This window comes from Balaenoptera physalus, assembly GCF_965194825.1.
Source record: "Balaenoptera physalus genome assembly, chromosome: 17".
In the NCBI taxonomy this organism is placed as follows: Eukaryota; Metazoa; Chordata; class Mammalia; order Artiodactyla; family Balaenopteridae; genus Balaenoptera; species Balaenoptera physalus.
Window position 1 is genome coordinate 29,742,356 of NC_138895.1, and position 21,355 is coordinate 29,763,710.

General features: G+C 37.8%; 1 protein-coding gene and 1 long non-coding RNA gene across 3 annotated transcripts in view; one reads left to right on the plus strand and one right to left on the minus strand.

Moving 5' to 3' along the window:
* ATP6V0D2 (ATPase H+ transporting V0 subunit d2) overlaps positions 1 to 21,355 on the plus strand; it is a 48,900-nt gene that overhangs the window by 16,362 nt on the left and 11,183 nt on the right. For both annotated transcript variants that reach the window (XM_082434018.1, XM_082434017.1), the window contains exons 3-4: positions 19,598 to 19,776; positions 20,980 to 21,059. In XM_082434018.1, coding sequence (XP_082290144.1) covers positions 19,598 to 19,776; positions 20,980 to 21,059 — 259 coding nt within the window. The remainder of the gene's footprint in view (positions 1 to 19,597; positions 19,777 to 20,979; positions 21,060 to 21,355) is intronic.
* LOC309647081 lies at positions 16,794 to 19,588 on the minus strand. Its single transcript, XR_014255776.1, has 2 exons — positions 18,446 to 19,588; positions 16,794 to 17,480 (listed from the first exon to the last, which is right to left on the minus strand). It is a non-coding gene; the product is annotated as an uncharacterized lncRNA (long non-coding RNA).

Consider the following 21,355-nt stretch of genomic DNA (forward strand, 5'->3'; position numbering starts at 1 on the left):
CTTTTTTTGAGAATTCTGGAAGGGCTGACATTGTTGCCAAGCCTGGAAATGGAGTAGAATTTGGAGATTCGGGAAAAGGCTGAACATCTGTGGTTGACGCATGAAGAGGGAAGGATTCTGCCTGCATGAGGAATAACTGGTCAGTTTTGGCTGGAGTAGGCTGTGCAAAAAGGGAAGGAGAGAAATGGGGAAGGGAGGCTAGAGAAGTAAATTCCAACCAGATTATGGAGTCTTCAGTGGCAGGCTAATGAAGTTGGCCTTTATCACATCAGAGTATTTTTCGTGTGTGTGTGTGTGTATGTGTGTGTGCGTGTGTTTTGTTGGTATCTGCAAGACCTTTCCTTAAAAATAAAATCTTTAGCAGAAACCCCAAATGTAGGAGAGACAAACGAAAAGGCCAGGTTTGTTCCCAAGATTTATTCCTCTCCATAACAGTTGGGGTGAAGTAGAATGCACTTGAGCTTTGGACTGAGTCAGATCCGAGTTTATATCTAATCTTGAATGGCCACCTGTGAGAGAGGATCTGCAAGCAGGGAAGCCTCCTGCAAAAATGTCTGGCATGGGTAATTATGAAGACATTAAAAACTCCTAAGCTTTAAGACAACATGGCCATAGTTGTGTAACAGTAAAACTGATAGTCCAAATGCTAGACACCATTTATGAACTATTACTATATGCCAAGGCTCTGCTAAGTGCTTTACAAACATTGTCTCATTTAACCCTCATGACAAGTCTTATTCAGTTCTGATCATCACCATTTCAAGGATGAGGAAATGAAAACTTAAGTGCAGTTAACTTGCCTAAGTCACAGATCTAAAAAGTGGAGGAGTCATGATTTGAAATAAGTGTTAGCAGTAGGCTTTGTAAAATTATTTTGCTCAGACTTTAGTTGAGTTTGGAAAATCTGACCTGTGATGATGACAGGGGACAGTCCAATTTTAACTGAATGAGAAAGCTGCCAGGCTTTGTACATTTTAGGTTGCAAGACGATCTCACATGATGAAAATTTTCCCCAAATATGTGAAGAAATGCTCCAGTTCTAAGAATGACTCTGAGTCATTTGGTCAGTGGTTCCTCTTACATGATGATTCCACGATTTATTGCTTCCTAATTATAGAATCTTAAAACTGGAAGGAGCCTTAGCATTAATTAGCCTTCTTATTTCACAACAAACTACCATGCCAATCTAGTTAAAATATACTGTTTCTAAAAACAATTACTTAAAATTCCAAATATTTCTAGTCATTAGCGATGTTTAAAAACTGTATATAAGAATTCAGACAGTCACAAATACCTGGGTAGAATGTTAATAAAAAATAAGATGTGGAAATGTAGTTTTGGTAGTATCAGTATTGTTAGTAATGGACATGTTTTAATTTATCTTCTGCCTCTCTCTGTCTCTCTGTCTCTCAGCTGTAAACTCTTTGAATTAGTTCTTTTAGTATCTCTATCTGGACTTTCAAGTACATAATGGGCACTGAATATTTGCTGAATCAATATATAATCCTGTATTTAGCAGTATCTTACACATACATATAGAAACATACTTTCAGACAGTTCAGGATTTTATATTTTATATAGTACTTGAGAATTGGTTATTTACTGGCCAGTATGTTAGGGGTAAAAACCAAATGTCATGCCTGCAGATACATTTTGTGTGACCAGGTCAGTCTTTACAGTAATTTTTTAAAATATGTTTAATTAAGGCTTGCATTCTCCAATTAGCCACAGTCGCCAACACTCCCATTTGTCTTATGATCTTCAGGTATTTAGGTTACTTATCAGACATCTGACCTAGATGTTTTACCTACATCTCTACACAAAGAAGTGTTTATATCTCATTTTCAGACTAGAGGAACTGATGCTCAACATATTAATGTATATTTCAAAGTCACAACTTTATTAAGAGATTTGGAAGGGATTTGATTTCAGGTCCATCATTCTAGAAAACTAATGATCTTGTACTGTCCCAATAGTTTATAAAAAAGGCAAGTAAATCAGAAATATCTGTGGGCTTTTAAAAAATAAGTATATTTCTGATCCCTATCCCAGGAGATTCTGATCCAGTTGGCCTTGGAGTGGGGCCCACCTGTATTTTGGAAGGCATGCAGGTTATTCTGATGTGCACCCCTAATTATGGTGCCTCAACTTTATGACTTGGAAGTCACTTTCACAATTATTCTTATGAGTTTTTCACCACAGTTAATTACATGGATAGGATTATCTCCTTGTCAGAGACCAGAAAGCTCAACTGCACTGAAACCTAGGTCTTCTGAATCTCAATCCGTGGTTTGTTCCACCATGTCGTGTGACTTGCCAACACTGGCAGCATCCAGCTGTGCTCTGCAGAGCCTAAAGATGTGTTACCATAACAAAAGGTAACAAAGTTATGTGTGCAGGACAGGTGTCCAATAGTTCTGAAACTATTTTTCTTATTTCTCTTTTAGAACAAGTTGCAAAGTCAAGTGTCTGTCTAGCGCCTGTGAACTCCCATCAAATAGGATTACTTCCTGCCCTATTAGGAAATGCCCAGGGCATCATTATGAAAATGATTAAGTCAACCCTAATAGAGATGGTCTAAATTTAAGGTGGTATGATAAATATAATCTAAGCATTGCACATGCATGTGATATAATTACTGTATATGTAAAACTTGTTTTGAAAATCTGGAATGGATATTTTTAAATGCCTAATAGCAGGAAGATCTGGAGGTTTTATGTACTATAATTATACACAGTGATGTGAAACAAAGGAATGAATCCAATAACATTTTAATGAAGAGACTATGTAATATAGGCTTGGATTGTTTTATTTTTCTTCCCTCCTACTCAACACTTTCCAGCAGCATTTCAATTTCTCCTATCTTTTGAGATTAACCATCTGACTAGAATAACATTTTAATATTCAAAATACTAATTTTTATTTTAAGATTGTTTTAATCTCTTTAAATAATCAAATTTTCTCAATATAGGATGACCAAGGAAATATAATATTCAATACTTCACAGTAACATCGACCAAAAATTGTAGGTTAAGGACCACACAGTGAAGAAAGATTCATTTATGAAAGATAACCAAAGTTCTTGACTATTCCAGTGACAGCTTATAACCCTTCTGTAGGCTCTGAACTGTGCTGTACATTAGGAGGCTGTATACCTTGGTTTGCCCTAAAGGTTTTCTCAGGATGAGGTCTTTTGATGTTCAAACCAGGGAAAACCTCAGCAAACTGGATGAGTTGGTTACCCCATCACTTGTTAGTCAAAACATAAATAACATAATTCTGAGTCACTAAGAACTTACATTCTAATGGAGCAGACACATGTGTCCACAAAGGGTGAAAAGATGACAGAATCAAGCAACAGCTATAATAGAGACTTGAAAATTCAATTAGAGGAGTCTGGAGGATGAAATAACTAAATCTGGTTTTAAAAGATTTTACAGAGAAAGTAGAATTTGAACCAGTATTTCTGTGGGCATCTGATTAAAGGAATACATGTACATCAGTGAGGCATGATAAGATTGTGTATCTGGAGATAAGTCATCTCAGGTGTGGCTGGAGCCCACACAAGAGCAAGAGCATGGACTGGGGAATGAGAGACAAGAGCCTGGCCTGATTTAGGGCTCTGGCCTAAGTCTCTATAAGTAACAATCAAGGAAGGCTTTTCAGAAAGGGTGCTACCATTTCATGCTTCAAGTGCCCAAGTCCTTGTAGCTGGGAAGTAGTAGAGATGCTAAGATGCTACATCAGGGCTCTCCAAATAGCATTTCAAAGGTGCTACTTTTACTTTTTTGTTTGTTTTTACTTTTCAACTCTTCTTGCCTTGAAAAGTGAGGGTTAATGATCTGATACTTATTTTAGGAAAATGATTCTGTTGGTATTGTGAAAGATGTGTTGAAGAAATGAGGCTTGAAGCAGAGAAACCATAGAGGAAGCTATTTTTAAAGTTTAGAGTGCAAATACTGATAGTAGAATTAGGAGGGACGGGACAGTGGTTAGATGCATCTGAGAGGTAGACAACAGAATTTAGTATCTTGATTTATGACGAATGAGAGAAAACAGTCAATGATTCCTGGGAATTCTAAGCTAAGGGAAGAAAGAATTTGCAAGTCAGAAAAAGGATTTTGTTATTTCTAATCAAAAAGAATAAGCCCATTTAAGTTAGATAAAATTATATAAATAAATTAATCATTCTTAATCTCACCATGATTTGACATATTTTTATACTCTTTCTATACATTTTAAAAGAAAATCATGTAAAAATAATTTAATTAATTTAAAATATCTATTATCAGCATTTTTTTCAAGTCAAAAGTTTTTCTTATTTTTTTTTACAGTATGGTACCATTTATATTTTTAAATGGGGGGGTTTTGCATGTATTTGCTTGTTTGTGTGTATATATATATATATATATATATATATATATATATATATACATATATATATTTGTGGGAGATATCAAAGGCACTGATGGAGTTATGCTCCTGGAAGTTTCTTTGCACCAATTTTGGTTCCAAACAATTTGTTTCTATTTATTTTCCAAGTAAGACAATTTCAATATACAGAACACTTTTCTTCATTTTGGCTGAGAAATTGTTGTTGTTGTTCTGCTTAACTAGCTATCATAGTTAGTAGGGGGTTATCACATGATTGCCTAAAAGGAGATTCCGAAATGGATTTGAGTACTCAGGGGAGAGAAGGGTAATGATGGTAACAATGTTTTATTGTTTCCTTTTTTATCTTTTAAATTCTGAATCATAGTAGTGTATTACCTAATCAAAATAATAGTTGCTAGTCCAATATCCATAGCTTATACATTACATTTTTTATAACAGTTTCCCATGTCCAAAGTATGCCTTGCTATCTTAATCAGTTTCTGAATTCAGGGAGCAAGTTCAGGGTGAGATGGATACCTGAAAATCTCTCAAAGACCTAAACATAAGAGCCAGAACTGTAAACCCTTAGAAGAAAACATAGGGGAAAATCTTCATGATGTTAGATTTGCCAGTGATATCTTGGCTATGACACCAAAGCACAGGCAATAGAAGAAAAAATAGACAAATTGGAGTTCATCAAAATTGAAAACGTTTGTGCATCAGAGGACACCACTTAAAGGACAATGTTCATTCTTTTCATCTGTCATCTTCCCATTTTTAAGTGCTTTTCTTGGGTGCTTGATAGTTGTTTTTATGGCAGGTCGACATACATAGTTCTGTAAAAGTTCCTTGGAGGTTTTTAAGTTCTCTTAGCCTGAAGACCAGTTTTCAATTTTAAATTTCCCTCTGTAAAATTTGTTTCTTTCACTGAAAACTGTTGCTGTACATCAGTCAAACCATCATCTTTCCCTGCTTCGATGTTTCTTTCCCGATTCCACTTGCGAAGGTCTTCTTCTTCCTTTGTGTTGTTCTCTAGCTGTACTTCTCTCTTGCTGACCAGTGTGCCAGTACTGATGGCAGAGGGACTCTTTCTTGAAAAATCCTTAGGAATCAGAACCCAATCCTAACATAGCAGTATTTCTAGGGTCCATCACAAATGTATGTTATTGCCAAGGAATCTTACGAAAATTTTACAGAACTGTGTTCCATAAAAAACAGGGATCTCCAAAACTTGCAACCAGCATCTCTTTCTCGTGTCAGAGGCCAAGGCCGAGGGAGATGAGAGTGCAGGGAAGTGCAGAAGAAGGGATGGCTGCCACCAGGCTCCTCCACTTTCCTTGGTCCGCAGCAGATCCCTTCCACTTGCCAGGAGGTGGCCAGCGAGTGAGTGGACTTCAGCAGCACGAGTCCAAGCCTCCTCCTCCACCTCCTCTCCTCTCCTCACCCCGTTCCCCCTCTAATATTTTTAAATGTTTATATAGCCTTCCATCTGGTCATGAACATTCTAGATGTTTTGTGTCTTCCTTACCTCCAAGTCTGCATAGTATTTAATTTGTTAAATTCTGATTTCAAGAATCAAATTCCCAATAATATTATGAGACTGACTATTTGACAGCACTATGCATTTGTGATTCTGACTCTTTGGCCAGAAAAGTTCTGAAATATAAAGATTGCACCAACTTAAAGGCTTTCTATCCATGTGAATGTTCAATGGGGAACAAGTGCAGGGCAAAAATATCTCAACTCTAGCTGCTGATAAAGCCTTCCTCATATAAAACTCTCAAGCACTTGAATGGAAAAACACTGGTGCTCTTCTGCAAAAGTGATGCTTGGTCGATCTGTAACTGAATGATACTTAATCAGCATAATGTTTATTAAGTTACTGCTATGAGTGAAGGCCTATGCTAGGTTCTAAGATTAGAGATGAATTGAATATAGACTTTGTTCTCTAAGCCAGTAGAAGAGTTACTTAAGGTGCAGATTCCAAGACCATTCCTCTAAAAATTATGTTTTAGTAGGTTCTGGACTGTGATCTAGGAATCTGCACTTTCAATGAGCCTTTCAATCAGGTGACCCTGATGCACGTGAGAAATTCTTACAGCCAGTAGGTAGGTTCTCTGTCTACAATACACCAGTTGTGAGACCCTGAAAAGAGTTCCTGAATCGCTCTAAACCTTGGTTTCCTCCTCTAAAATAATAATTATTATATTAAATTTAGAGTTGTGAGTTTAATTGAAAATAGAACATTATTTTGTGAGGCCCAGTGAAATGAAATACAGGGCCCTTGTTAAAAAATGTTTAGTTTTTTTTTTTTTTTTTTTTTTTTAATGTTTAGTAATTTCAGGAGAACAACAGCAGAGAATTAAACCAAGCACAGGGCCCTACTAAGTGTGGAATCCTGTGTGACTATACAAATCTCGCATCCACGAAACTAGCTGATTGAAAAATATGCACATATATAATACACAAATAAATACACACATACAGCATATCCACATATACTCAAAAAATGTAGCTAACTTTATGCATTGGGGTCTAGTCACCTGTGAAAGTGAGAAAAGGTTGCATAAAGGAGGTGATGCTCAGACTGAGGCCTGAAGAATGACCCTGTTTGTACATGAGCAGGAGGCAAATCCAGCAGAGAGAGCAGAAGCACAGGCTTAACCAGTATGGCTGTTGGGTTGCCAATGCCACTTGACATCAGCAAAAGTGGTGTCTGAGGGTTAACGATGTTAAGGTAATGGATGCCACAGAACATATAATATTGATACATCAGGGCCAAGGTGGACAGGTTCTTTCCTCTGCTTTGCCAACTTTCTGGCTAGGCAGCAATCTACCACCAGGGGGCATGATTGATCCCAGCAACCTGTTTTCCAGAGTATTGTTCCTTCCCCAGCAATTGTTTAGTAAAAGACTTAAGGCTGTCCCATAACCTGGAGAGATTGAAATCCATTGTGGTACTTATCCAGATAACCACTGCCTTAGTTGTCTTTTATTTTGTCTCATTTATTTTGTTTTTTTTAAATTGAAAATGAGGCACGTGTGCATATTTTTTTAAAGAGTTTTTATTAAAAAATTTATTTAGTGCTTACTACAAGCCAGTAATTTTATAATCACTTTACATGTATTAAATTTATTTAATTCTCACAACAATCCTATGAGATGGCTTTTTAGAAATACGGAACAGAGATTTTCTAAGCAAAGAGTATATTCCAGTACCCATTTCCCAAAGCCCAGAGGCAAACACTCATAAATTTTATGCATGCCATTCCAAATTTCTTTCTATGTGAAAAAAGTTTTATATATATGCATATGTTTATATCTAAACCAATAAATATAAATACACATAGTTGGTTTTATTTTTCTTAGAACAGTGAGATTATACTATGTATTGCCTACAATTTGTCTTTTTTATGTAATCTATTAAGATTTTTCTACATAAGTATATATAGATATATATTATTTTAAAGCATATATTGTATCACATTGTGTTGGATGTACCATAATTTAATCATCCCCCTTTTGTCCATATAGTTTATTTCTTTGCTATTTCAACTAATGCTACAACAGACATCATTGTACATATATATTTGCTTCCTCATGCCAGAATTTCCTTACGTTGGATTCCCAGAAGTGAAATTGCTTTGTCAACAGCTGTGCAGGTTCTAGATTTTGATAGATATTAGCAGGTTGCTCTCTCATGCTCCAACAATGTATGAAAATTTTGTTCCTCTCCCTGTCCTCTCAGCTGTTTCTTTTTTTCTTTCCTCATTGGAAGAATTAAGATTCTCCAAAATTTATTGTGACTGGTGTTTTGAGTATAATAAAGATGAGATTTACCAGTCACTGTTCTTGACTAGGTGGAGAACAGGCTATTATAGACACAGCATGTTTAACTGCCTAATGAGCAAGAAGTATCACTCCATTTGTGTTCCTATGGATTTCTGTAATATTTACATACAGTGCTAGAGAAGGGACAACACTGGAGCAATCTCACTAATGTTATTCTCCTCAGTAGAAAAGTACAGAGAAAGCAAGGAATAAGCAGCTATGACCCCTAGAAAAAATGCCAGTTATCTTCTTGATTCTGTTTACTCAGGGAATATCAGAATTAACATATTTGTCTGAACATAGAGAAAAATTTATTCATCAATTGAAAAAAATCATCAGTGTGTGTCCCTGTTCTGTGCAAGTATGGTTCAGGCCTCAGTACAAAAAATGTACTGAACAAAGTCCTTATCTTTAAGGATATTATAAGTAATAAAGATGAGTAGGAATTGTCTGTAAATAATTACACTTGAACATGTAAAATCACTTACCCAAGAACAATTGATTAGTGGCAAAATTAGTGCAGGAATCCAGGTCTTGGCTCTTTAGATATATAATAACTGTTTGTGAATGAATGAGCTAACTGTTGCTCATGTTCACCATTGCTACTGCCAATGTATATTGAAAATTAATTTCACACCAAGATAAATATGAACACAGAAATTTAGAGAGAGAAAAAATGATACCACTTCTAGCTAGAGACATTTTAAAAGCTTAAAATGAATATTTGAATATTGGCCTTAAAGGATGGGAAAGATCTCAGCTTTTAGCAGTTGGTGGGGAAGGGATGGTTTATCCATATAGAGAAGAGTAGGAACAAAGACACTGATAGAGAAAAGGACAAATAAGTTTGAAGAATTTTTAATCCAAACAAATGGGTTAGACCAAGATTGTAGAGAATCCTAAGTACCAGAGAAAAGAGTTTTCTAAAGATTCCAGAGCTACTAAGGGTTTGGGAAATGCATAGTGATAAGCATTTTTGTTCTAAATGTGCTATTACAGCAATGCTGACTTCTTAGTAGTTTCTCAGTGTTTTATTTTCCAGGAAGGAAAAAAAAAATGAGTGCGACAGCAAAATTAATTGCTTTTAAAAATGGTTTTAATTTTCACTTCCTCTATTTAAAAAATGGGAATAAAAACATGGCCCTGTTGTCCATGTGACAGTAAATAACTGGTGGGCTTGTTAAGGGTGGATCGGCACCTTTCACTGAGGAGTTTCATTCAGGAATGAAATAACTTAAGTACACCTAATGTATTTCACACACACCCCTATACTTTCCATGAACAATTACTCTTGATCGTGCATTTTATGTCCCTGATCTTGTATTTTCCACATGTATAAGTGTGACCTAGAATCATATCACAGTACTGCTCACCTAAAACATCATCGTTATCACTGAGAACACTGTGTTATGTGTTGCAGGTGAAAGGATGCTGATCCAGCCACTTAGGTAGAAGGAACCAGTCCTGACATCAGGATGTGGCTCACGTGATGAAGCCAGACCTTAGTCACAATGCTTGGAGATGATGAATCTCTTGTCGTCTCCAAATTCGCCAAGTTATTTCCTATCCAGTCGTGCCCGAAAGGAGAATTCAGACTGAGTCATGAAGAGCTTCCATCTTAACAAAGGGGTTCAGACCTTTTTATACATAAAAGCAGCTATCATTTATGATGAGTTAACCAGCATTGTTTTGAGATTAATTATTATATTTCCAAAGAGAAAACATTAAATATTTTGAAGTTCAGATATCATAAAGGAAACATCATATAAAATAATGACCACACAAGGTTAATTCTAGGGTTATAAGATGTAGAACAGGATGGTAACAGATTTTATGAAAGGTATAAATCAGACCTGAGGGTGAGTATCCCAACAGGTATTATGATTTATGGTCTTGTGGATGTTCTGTCTTCCAAATGACTGTACCACTCAGCTTCTTGTCTCCACGCCATACCAGGGGTTAAATCCTTATCTTCTAAGAGCAATAGGTAAATTTAGAAAGGATTCTGTTAACTAGAACTAAGTGTAAAAGTACAGAGATGTAGAAATCTCAGACTTGATGAAAGAGTATGAACATTGCAAATTTTTTACTCTAAAGATTATGTATGTGGCTTAAAATTTTCTCCTCCTCTTCCTCCAAGGTCCGGTTTATAGAGAATTAACTTCCTCTAAGGATGTATGACCCTCCTTCTTTGCAGGAGGCACTGCAGTAATGCTTTCATATGTATGACTAATCCTGGTGCCAACCATTCAAGTTGAATAAATATTTCCATTTAAGATGAGGAAATGAAGCTCTTGTTAAACTGGTTTTTAAGTAACAGAGCTGGGCTTAGAATTAGACTTATCTGTTTCAAAGATTGGGCTCCTTTTACTGTGACAATTTATGATTTCCAAACTGTTTTCATATGTGTGATTTGATTTAATTTACACAGCAACCACATGAAGATAATGGTATTCTACCCTTTCCCACCCCTTGATGCCAAGCTTCTTAAAAAGGATAGTCTCTACTCCTATATTCTCACTTATTTACTCAACCCACTCCAGTCTTATTTTCTACCCCACCAGGCCCTCGAAACCACTCTAGTTGCTAAGTCTAATGGATATATTTTCAGCTTTTTCATAACTCAGCACAGTATTCACAGTAGATGTCCTCATCCTGTGCATTCTGTGATGACACTTTCTCTTTGGGCTCCTTTTACCATCCTGGCCTTTCCTCATTCTTCTTGCAAAGTCTTCTTCCACCCTTTAAAAGTTTTTTGGGGTCTGTTCTATTCTCTCTTCTAAAATATATACTTTCTTTTTAATGATATCATTCACATCAATAGCCAGAGAAGTAATCAGAAACCAACGAATGAAGGGCCTTGCATACAATGATGAGAAACTTGTGTTTCATTCTAAAGGCAGAAGGAAGCCACTGAGAGATTTTTAGGAATAAGAGTAGTGAGGTTGCTGTTAAAGATAGAGATTCCAGAAGAAGGAGAAAGATTAGGGGCAATAAGATTTTTGAGATAGTGTGACTGAGGTGCCTATGAGAAAATCAGGTAGTCATATTCACAGAAAGGAAGTGAAAGAATATGGATCTGAGGCTGGCGAAAGAGGTTTTGCCTGGAGCTGAAGATTTGTAAATAGTCTGCTTCTACGTGGTAGAAGGAAGTGTGGCCATGGATAAGGTTTTTGAAGTGGGACCTACTGAGTGAGAATAATACTCTGATGGAATCCTTGCTTAGTAGATGTGTGTACATTTCTTTGCTCTTAGCTGAGAATGCCTATAATAAAAACCACACTAGTAAATACCCCACCTAATGCCCAGATCTTGGTTTCTAATACCATTCTCCCATAAAGAGAATCAGCGTTCCTTGGAGAAAAAGCTAATTCTAGGACTGGGGCAAGAAATATACAAGATGAGCTTAAACTGTCTTGTAATGCCAGAATATGAGGACATGAAAAACGAAAAAAACAAAACAAAAAACCTGCAATGGTTGGGTATGTTAAAGGAGCACACAGGAGCAAACTGCAAGAGCCCTTAGTGGCTAAAGCTGGAACAATTTGAGCAACAAAACAAAGGAAGTTGTACTGAATTATCACCCCAAATACAAAATAAATGTAAAATAAATATTTATGAGACCATCCTGGCCTAAATAAATGATTGGATAACTTAATAAATGAGGGAGAAGAGACAAATCTCCCTTGTAGAATAATTTGTGTAGATGCTCCATCCTCAAGGAGGGGAAACATATTACCTACTTCTTAAGGGTAGGCTGTACATAGTGACTTCTTCCAAAGAGTACAATATGGGAAGAGGGGGCAGTACCTTCTCAGTGTGGAGAAATCTGGCAAACACTGCCTCAGCCAGGTGATCAAGATCAGCACAGTCATAAACTATGCTAATAGTATGTACCTTTGATATGATGGGATGCAAGTGACTCCTTCTGCTTAGCTTGTGGAAGTGCAGAAGTAGTCTGCAGGGGTGACTGGGGAGGTGGGGGGGTGAGGTGGGCACAGAGCCCTGTTCCAAGCTTCTGGATCTCAAGCTTCCAGTTCTTCCCTCTACATCCTTTAAGATTAAGACTCCTCCAACTCCATTCTCTCCCTCACTCCTGGGACTCAAAATACACAGCAGCAATGAGTCCCAGGAGGAGAGGAGAAAAGGGGAAAGGCTGAAAATGTATTCAAAGAAACAGTAATTAAAATTTTCTAAATTTGGCAAAACACAAACCTACTGATTCAAGAAGCTGAGTGAACCCCAAACAAGAACAACCCAATGAAATCCAAGCCAAGACACGTCATAGTCAAACTTCTGAAAGACAAAGACAAAAATGACTGAAAGCTGTGACACTTGTGGGGGGAAAAGCAACGTGAACAATGGTGGATTTCTCATTAGAAACCATGGCGTTCAGAAAGAAGGGGTGTAACATTTTTTTAATGCTAAAGGGAAAGAGATGTCCACTCTGAATTCTATATACAATGAAGATATCTTTCAAGAATGAAGGGCAATTCAAAACAGTCTCAGATGAATGAAAACTAAGAATTTGTGACCCATAGACCTACCCTAAAATAATGGCTGAACAAAGTTCTTGAAACAGAAAAGAAGTGATAAAAGGAGTCTGAAACAACAGGAAAAGAACAATAAAAAAGGAGGAAAATATGGGTAAATACAATAGACTTTCTCCTCTTGATTTTGTAAATTATATTTGACAGTTGAAGCAAAAATTAATACTTGTCTGATGTGGTCCTTTCTGTATGCAGAGGAAATATTTAAGACAATTCTATTATAAATAGGGAAGGTAAGGAGATTTTAAAAGAGGTAAGGTTTATACACTTCTCTAAAAGTTGTACAGCCACTCTGGAAAATAGTTTGGCAGTTTCTTAAAAAACTAAACATACCCTTACCATGCAACTCAAATTGCACTTCTAGGCATTTATCCCAGATAAATTAAAATTTATTTCCATGTAAAAACTGACACAAGTTTCCATAACAGTTTTTATTTATAATAGCCAAAAACTGGGGGGAAAAAACCCCCAAAACCAAATGCCTTAAATAGGTGAGTGGTTAAACAAACAAGTATACACATACTGTGGAATACTACTCACCAATAAAGGGACAAATTATTTACATGCAACAACTTGTATGTATTACATGTGTCTCAAGGGAATTAAGCTGAATTAACACAGCCAGTCTCAAAATGTCGCATAATATACAATTCCTGTTAAATATTATTCACAAAATGGCAAAGTTACAGGAAGAACAGATTAGTATTTGCCAGAGGTTAGGAGATGGTGGGTGGGAAGAGAAGGGTGTGACTGTGAAGGGGTAGCACATTGGAGATCTTTGGATGATACAATAGTTCTTTACCTTGACTGTTGTGGTGGTTACACAAATAGGCACATGGGATAAACTAACACAGAACTACACACACACAGAGTACCAATGTCACTTGTCTAATTCTAATGTTTCACTACAGCTATATAGATGTAACCCCTGGTGGAAACTGGGTGAAGAGTACATAGGACCTCTCTGTATTATTTTTGCAACTTCCTGTCAATCTAATTATTTCAAGATAAAAAGCTTTAAAAATTTATACCATGCTGTTGTGCCCACGTAGTAGTAATCGTAATAATAACTCATAAAATTTCTTCTAACATTTGAAGCCTGTGATCACAAGAAATGAAAAATTAATATTCTATTATATGTACATAGAGATATAGAGAGCCATAAAAGACTTTCAACATAAAGACATAAATGCTATATTAGGGTAAAATTTCATCAGAGAATTGGAATAGAAATAACATTTCCAGAAAAAAAAAATAAGGAACAACATAATTTCCTTCTGTTTATGTATTTGTAATTGAATAGTGGTAGTGTCTTAGTGAGCTCGGGTTTCTGTAACAAAATGGTATAGACTGGGTGGCTTGAACAACAGGAATTGATTTCTTACAGTTTTGGAGGCATGGAAGTCCAAAATCAGGGTGTCGTCCAATTTGGTTCCCCGGTGAAGGCTCTCTTCCTCATGTGTAGACACCTGCCTTCTCATTATGTCCTCACGTAGCAGAGGGAGAGAGAGCAAGCTCTCTGGTGTCTATTCCTATAAGGACACTAATCCCATCATGTAGGCCCCGTGCTTCATGGCTTCACTTAAACCTAATTAATAGCCCCAAAGGCCCCATTTCCTTATACCATCACATTGGGGGTTAGGGCTTCAACATGAATTTTAGGGGGACAAAAATCTGTCTTTAGCAAGTGGGTATTCAGATACTTCATTGGATAATTTGACTGATTTAACAGGTTCATTTTAAATACTGACATTCACAATATACCAGAAATATTTTTGCAGTATTTAAACTTATAATAAAAGTTTTTATATATCAACTTAAATGAGTTAGTGCATAGCTTCAACAATTGTTTTATGTTGTTCCAGGGCAATGCTCTTCAAACTTGCTGCCTTACCCCACCTGGGAGGTCACTTCCCTAGAAAGTCATTGTAGTTAATTACCCTGACCCCTTGCATTTAGCCCAATCCTTATCTCTGTTCCTGAACCAATCCAAGCTTGATACTTTTCTTGATAACTTCCCAGCTCTGCGCTGCTTTATCACGTGTACATTCTGATCAGTGACTTCTTTTGCTCTAATCCATCAATAAGATTCTATTTGTTTGAGATCTTCTAGAAATTTATTGAAATCTGTTTCCCTTACGTCACTGTATTGATGAATGTTTTCCTTTTCGTATACCTTGAATATTAATATGGTTTGGGGAGGGTCAAATAGTGCAGGTATATGCTCAGCCCAAAATCTGACGAGAGAATCCTAAAAGGATTTGTAAAATTCTCTGGCTTTTACCTGTGCCCACTATCTTTGTAGCTGTGTCTTCAGAAAGGACCTGACACCTTTCTTCTGCACTTAACGTCACCTGTGTTCTCAGAAGACCTCTCTCTCTTTGTCTAACTATATCGTGCCAAAGTGCTCAGGGAATGACGGTCGTTTCTCAGCTGTTGCTAATGACACTTAAGTACTTAAAATTTTTATCCATAGAACAGTTCCTCTAACTCACCAAATTATGTCTCTACATTATCTGACCATTTAGCAACTGTTATATTAGCCCAGAATGTGGTAGTTATCAAATAAGAAATGTAATTTAGTTAGCTTCAAGATCCTTAAATAAGTTTGGGAGCAAAAGGAAAAAGGTCAGTGCTAACTCCAAAAGGAAATGTTAAAATATCTTCTGGCTGGAGCTGCTTTATCTGAATCCAACATGGAGCTGGGGCTTTGGCTGTGGGGTCCCAGCCCTGCCCCTTTCCAGCAGTGTGACCTTGGATGAGTCATGGAACCCCTCAAAGCCTCAGCTTCTCATGTGTAAAGTGGTGGTAAAAATGGTCCTTAAAGCACTGACTTGTGGAGAGGCTTGAATGGGAACATGCATGTAATGCATATAATGTATTGCATGTATGTAATGTAATGTAGTGTAATGCATGTAATGCCTGGCACATAGCAACAACCTCAAGAAGCGTTGGCATTTTTAAAAATTATTATTTTTACAACCTAAAATTTTTGAAACAGAGTCATTTACTCTTACAATTTCAGGTGACTTCATGATTTTCACAGGTGCCAATATCAAAGTTACAGAAGAAAATATTTAGAAGGGGCTAGAAGTGAAGATGTTTGTCTAGACCATGAGTGGGAGAAAAATTAACCCAACAGAGTGGGCACTAGTTTTGGCTCTGTTGCTACTGATAAGCACAATTATTTAAAACATGAGGAGTTTGAGCTAGGTGAGCACCCAGATGTCTTTAAACTCAAACGTTACTCAAGCAACGCCAGTAGAGATTTCCTCCCTAACCACTGGAGGCAGGGCCCTAGAGGTCTATCAAGATTATACTCTGGAAAGAGCAAGCTGTCTTCTGGGCACATTATCCCCCCGCCATCCCAAACAGCCAATAATAATTATATACCTGGTGCCTATGTGACAGAGATGAGGGAGGGACAGGAAAGATACCCCTCTCCCCTGCCATGGGCCAAATCCTGAGTCTCACTTCATTTTCTGAACAAAACTATGAGAACTGCTACTGTTGTCCCATCTTAGAAACAAGGCCACTTAAATGAGTTGAAATAAAACAATTCAATCTCCATAGCCCTTACTCTTTGCAATAGAGGGCCTAGCCTCTCTATTAACTTTAAAAAAAAAAAAGCACTCCAGACACACATGTGCACACATACACATGTGCACATCCCCACACACACTGTACAAGCATAGGCTTGAGTGTTACGTGTGGGCTAAATTCTCACAACATTGACTTTGGTTGCCCCCGTCAGCGCTGGTCTCATAGTCCTCTGCACATTGGGAATGTTGGCGGCTCATATGCTCTTACATTACCGGGGTGCTGTGGGGGAACAATTAAACATCTGGAGTCTGATAAGGATTATTAAGTGCTGGCAATTCCCCTCTCAGGTAATAGCTTTTGAGCCATAAGGGGACAGTTAAATAAGCACTTCCATTTTAATATCATTTTCAAGAGATAAAAAGAGTTCTCAAATTCCATAATGTCCAAATTTGGTACTGCTGTTTGGGGGAGTGAAGAAACTTTATAGTCATCTGCTTTTTTTTTTTTTTTTTAAACGCATTGTTTATTTATTTATTTTTATTTTTGGCTGTGTTGGGTCTTCGTTTCTGTGCGAGGGCTTTCTCTAGTTGTGGCAAGCGGGGGCCACTCTTCATCGCGGTGCGCGGGCCTCTCACTGTCGCGGCCTCTCTTGTTGCGGAGCACAGGCTCCAGACGCACAGGCTCGGTAATTGTGGCTCACGGGCCTAGTTGCTCCATGGCATGTGGGATCTTCCCAGACCAGGGCTCGAACCCGTGTGTCCTGCATTGGCAGGCAGATTCTCAACCACTGCGCCACCAGGAAAGCCCCCATGTGCTTTTTATAAAGGGATAATTGCCTTCTTCTAAACTTCTTTAGCTAAAAATTTTATTGGGGTACATTGCAGAAGCTCAATTGCAATGCAGGAGACTCTTATCCTGCTGGAAATGCATTCTTACACAGGAAGTCAGTAACCCTTGCAGCCAGACTCCAGTGACAGTGCTTCTAAGTGGCCAGGTTCATTTTCATCCAGTGAAAGGTGTTCTTTTCAAGCCTAAATTGTGCAGTGGTTGAGTCCCATCACTGCCAAACGTGGAGGACCTTGTCTCATCGCTTGGCTGTCCCTTCCGTCTTCTGAGCTGCCACCTCAGCCTCTTGGCCGCCTCTTTCCCCTCAGCTCTTAAACGTGTTCTCTTCTCTCCCATCTTAAAAAACAAAAAAAACCCCAAAAAACCACCAAAACTGAAAGTCCAAAGCTCCTCTGGCCCCCAGGTCTCCATACAGTTACCTTCCCCTGCTTTATAGTTTAAACTCTTTTAAAAAACAAAACAATTAAATAAACCAAAAACCTCTGTACTTCCCACTCATTTTAAATGCACAGTGGTCAGGTTTCTGGCTTCTCCCCTTTCCCTTCCACAAGCAAACTCCACTGAACATGTTTTGTGGTGCCAGATGACCTCTTATTGGCTGCATTCTGAGAACACCTTGCTTCAATGTCTACCTTGACTTTCCTGTGGCCTTTAACCTCTTCTTCCTAGAATTCTCTTCCCTGGTTTTCTTCCTACCATCTGGTCATTCCTTCTCAGGTTCTATCAAGGTCCTTAAATGTTGGGGTTCCCCAGAGTTCTCAGGACAGAACTCTTGACATACACTCTAGAATGTGGTCTCAAGCATTCCCAAGACATCTGCTTCCACCTTTAAACTAGCACCCCCTGCCCCCGCTCCCTAAATGTCTCTGGTCCACAGCTGTCTCTTCAGGACTTAGATGTCCGAGGCCTATTTGGCATCTCCTCCTGGGCATCTAAGCTCATTCGGTCCAAAACATCAGCTCCCACTACAACCCGTTCTTCCTCCAGTGCTCTCATCTCAATAAATGGCTCCAGCTTCTAACTGTTAAACCTAGAAACCTATGTGTCATCCTTGACAACTAAACACAGCATAATCTGAGCGTTAAGAGAAAAGTTTCAGAAGCAGACTGTCTGAGTTTGATTCTCAGCCCTCTTCATTTGTTAGCTGTGTCGTTATGGGTGAGATTTTTACCTGTCTGGGCCTCCAGTTCCTCATCTGTAAAACGGAGGTAATAATAGTACCTATCATCATCACAGTGTAATTATCATGATTAAATAAAATAACTTTTGTAAAGCACTTTACTATTTAAGTGTTGGCTTGCCTCTTATCCTGTTTTAATGCATATCCTATCTACATAGATCATAATTCCCCCTGTCCTTGAAGTATTCAGCATCTCCCATTGCCCTCAATCCAAATTCCTCATCTTGTCTTTCAGGACCCTGCACGTTCAGCCTGGGCCCCACCTCCAGTGCTCAGCAGGCAAAAGAACATCCTTGTTCCTGGCCCTCTTGTCTCTGGGGCTTTTCACATGCTTTCCCTTCTGCCTGGAAGCACTCTTTCCCAGCCACCACTTTTGCCTTGACAACTCCTTCTCATTCTGCAAGTTGCAGCCTGAATGTCACTCCCTAGGAAGTCTGATCCCAGACTGGTTTAGTGCCCAGCTCTGAATCCCCACACCACCCTGTAATCTCCTTTATGCAGCCTGTATGCTGCATTGCAGTGTACCAATGCCTCCCTTAAACTGTATTTTCTGTGAAGGAAGCGACTGTGTCTCTCTTACTTCTTGACCTCATTGCTTGGAATATCCTGGGTAGAGCTTATATTGAATAGAGAAATCACGTAAAGTGTCAACCTATGGACTCTTGGGGTTCTGGGAGGGGAAAAGGCTAGAAAGTTGACTATCTGCTCTCATAGGAGGAAAAAAAACCCAGAATATTTTAATTTTTAATACATAAAATATTTTAATATTAAAATTAATAAATATTTTTATTTTTATTTATTTTTAAATATTTAAAACTTTGAATACTCAACGATGGGCTTCATCAAAGATTTAAATAGTCAGTTTTTGAAGTAGAATGAAACCCTTTAGGTCTGTGTTTCTCAACTTTTTAAGCCCATAGGCCATTATGAGAAACCAAACAATTTAACACCCTCATTACTCTCTGCCCCACCCACCACATTTGGCCATTACTGTGTAAGGGTCATCTTCTGTGTGGTCCCACCAGTCAGGTGTTATAACTGTGAACATGGTGTTTCAAACTATGGTACCCTCTGAGAGTCAGATATTTTACCTCACCTACATCTCTCAAAACCCAGAGTTTAAAATAAAAGGAGAGATATATTTCCTTAATGAAAGCGTGTGTGCCTGAAATGTGGGGGTTTTGTTTTGTTTTGTTTTTTGTTTTTTACCTGAGGGATGCTTCTTATTCTCATGCAACTGTTTTCTTAATGATTGAGCCCTCTTCTACACCAGGTGCAGTTACATGATAGACAATGTGATTCTACTGATGAACGGTGCATTGCAAAAAAAATCTGTGAAAGAAATTCTGGTGAAGTGCCACCCGTTGGGCCGTTTCACAGAAATGGAAGCAGTCAACATTGCAGAGACACCTTCTGATCTCTTTAATGCCATTCTGGTTGAAACACCATTAGGTATGAATGCATAAATAATTGCACAGCTGCTTGTGTATGTTATCACAGTATTAGAAAATGCACTTTCAATTCACAATTTTCTCCATGAATATAGTGTCATACTATACAGATTCCTAGAAGTGAAATGGACATTAAAGAATCATCTGGTCCAGCTCCCTCATTTTTCAGATCAAGACAATGAAGTATACCAGATCACATGCAAACCATTTGTAGCTGAGAAGGAGCTAGGGCTCATCTCCCAACCTCCAAACCCCTGTACTTTGTTCCTGACCATAGCAAATAAATGATAGAACTTGTAATTTTTCAAAAAATTAATTTTCTAGCTGGGTTTTATATGTTTAGTTCCTTATCTTTTCATTTTAAATTTCTGTCTTAATAAGGCTGCATATAGGAAACATTTTGTTTTAGGAAATTTAAGAATGCCATTTTTCTGAGATGCTCAGGAGTGTCTGTCTAATGACCTGAAGCAATGATGAAATAAGTAATAATTTCATTATAATTTGGCACTGACAACAGTTGTAGCATTTAAAATACTAATGGGATAATTTTATACAGTTATTGTCAGGAAACCTGGATTATAGTTATTCACTGTTGATCATTCATCAAAATAGTTGCTGTTTAAAACAAATTTTAAAAAGAAAAAAATTACATCATTATTAAGTATCCAGTGCTAATGGAGCATAGTATGTCAGAAAGAGGATGGGTCTGAAAGCAGATATCCCTAAGCATGACAGGCTCTGCCCACCACCAACCAGGTGACTTGTAACAATTCATTTCACTCCAGTTTGCTCATTTTAAAAACAATAATATCTTACTATAACAGAGTTTTGAAAACTAAGATGGTTTTAATACAACTCAATGCTTGGCATATAGTAAGGTTGCAAATGGTAAATATTACTGTTATCTAAAGGCGGGTGTCGGGGGGGCTTCAAAAAGTAAACCATAAAGTGAGTAGTTCCAGGTTGTGAGGCTTAAATAAGTTCAAGTATATCCAGTGTTTGGTGACGGCTTGCACAGAGCAAATGCTTCCTAAGTCATCACCCTTCTTGTCACCATCACTGTTAGCCTCACCAAGTCTGTGGATTGCCACTCCACAGTGTCCTAGTTAGGGGTGGGCAGAGGGTGGTGCGTTCAGGAGACATTTTCTACAGTTTATAATCATGTTTTGATTAATTTATTTTGTACAATAATTTCTGCTTTCAGCTCCGTTCTTTCAAGACTGTATGTCCGAAAATACTCTAGATGAACTGAATATTGAAATACTGCGCAATAAACTGTACAAGGTAACTGTTTCCCCCAATATTATGTTCTTCTTTATTACATAATACATCATAACCAAAGTTCTTTATTAAATGTTACTTGCTTGTTAGCCAGCTGCTGAATTATGAAGCTAGGCATACTGGGGACAAAGTCCTTTTAGTCCTGGCCTGTCTTCTAGTTAAATACATGTATGTCAACTTCTCCCAGCCAGCAAGATCTTTGAGAGGATCCCATGCTTCTCTGTATCCTTAACTCTTTACATGGTGCCTGGAACATAAAAGGTGTCAATTGGATGGATGGATGGATAGATGGATGGATG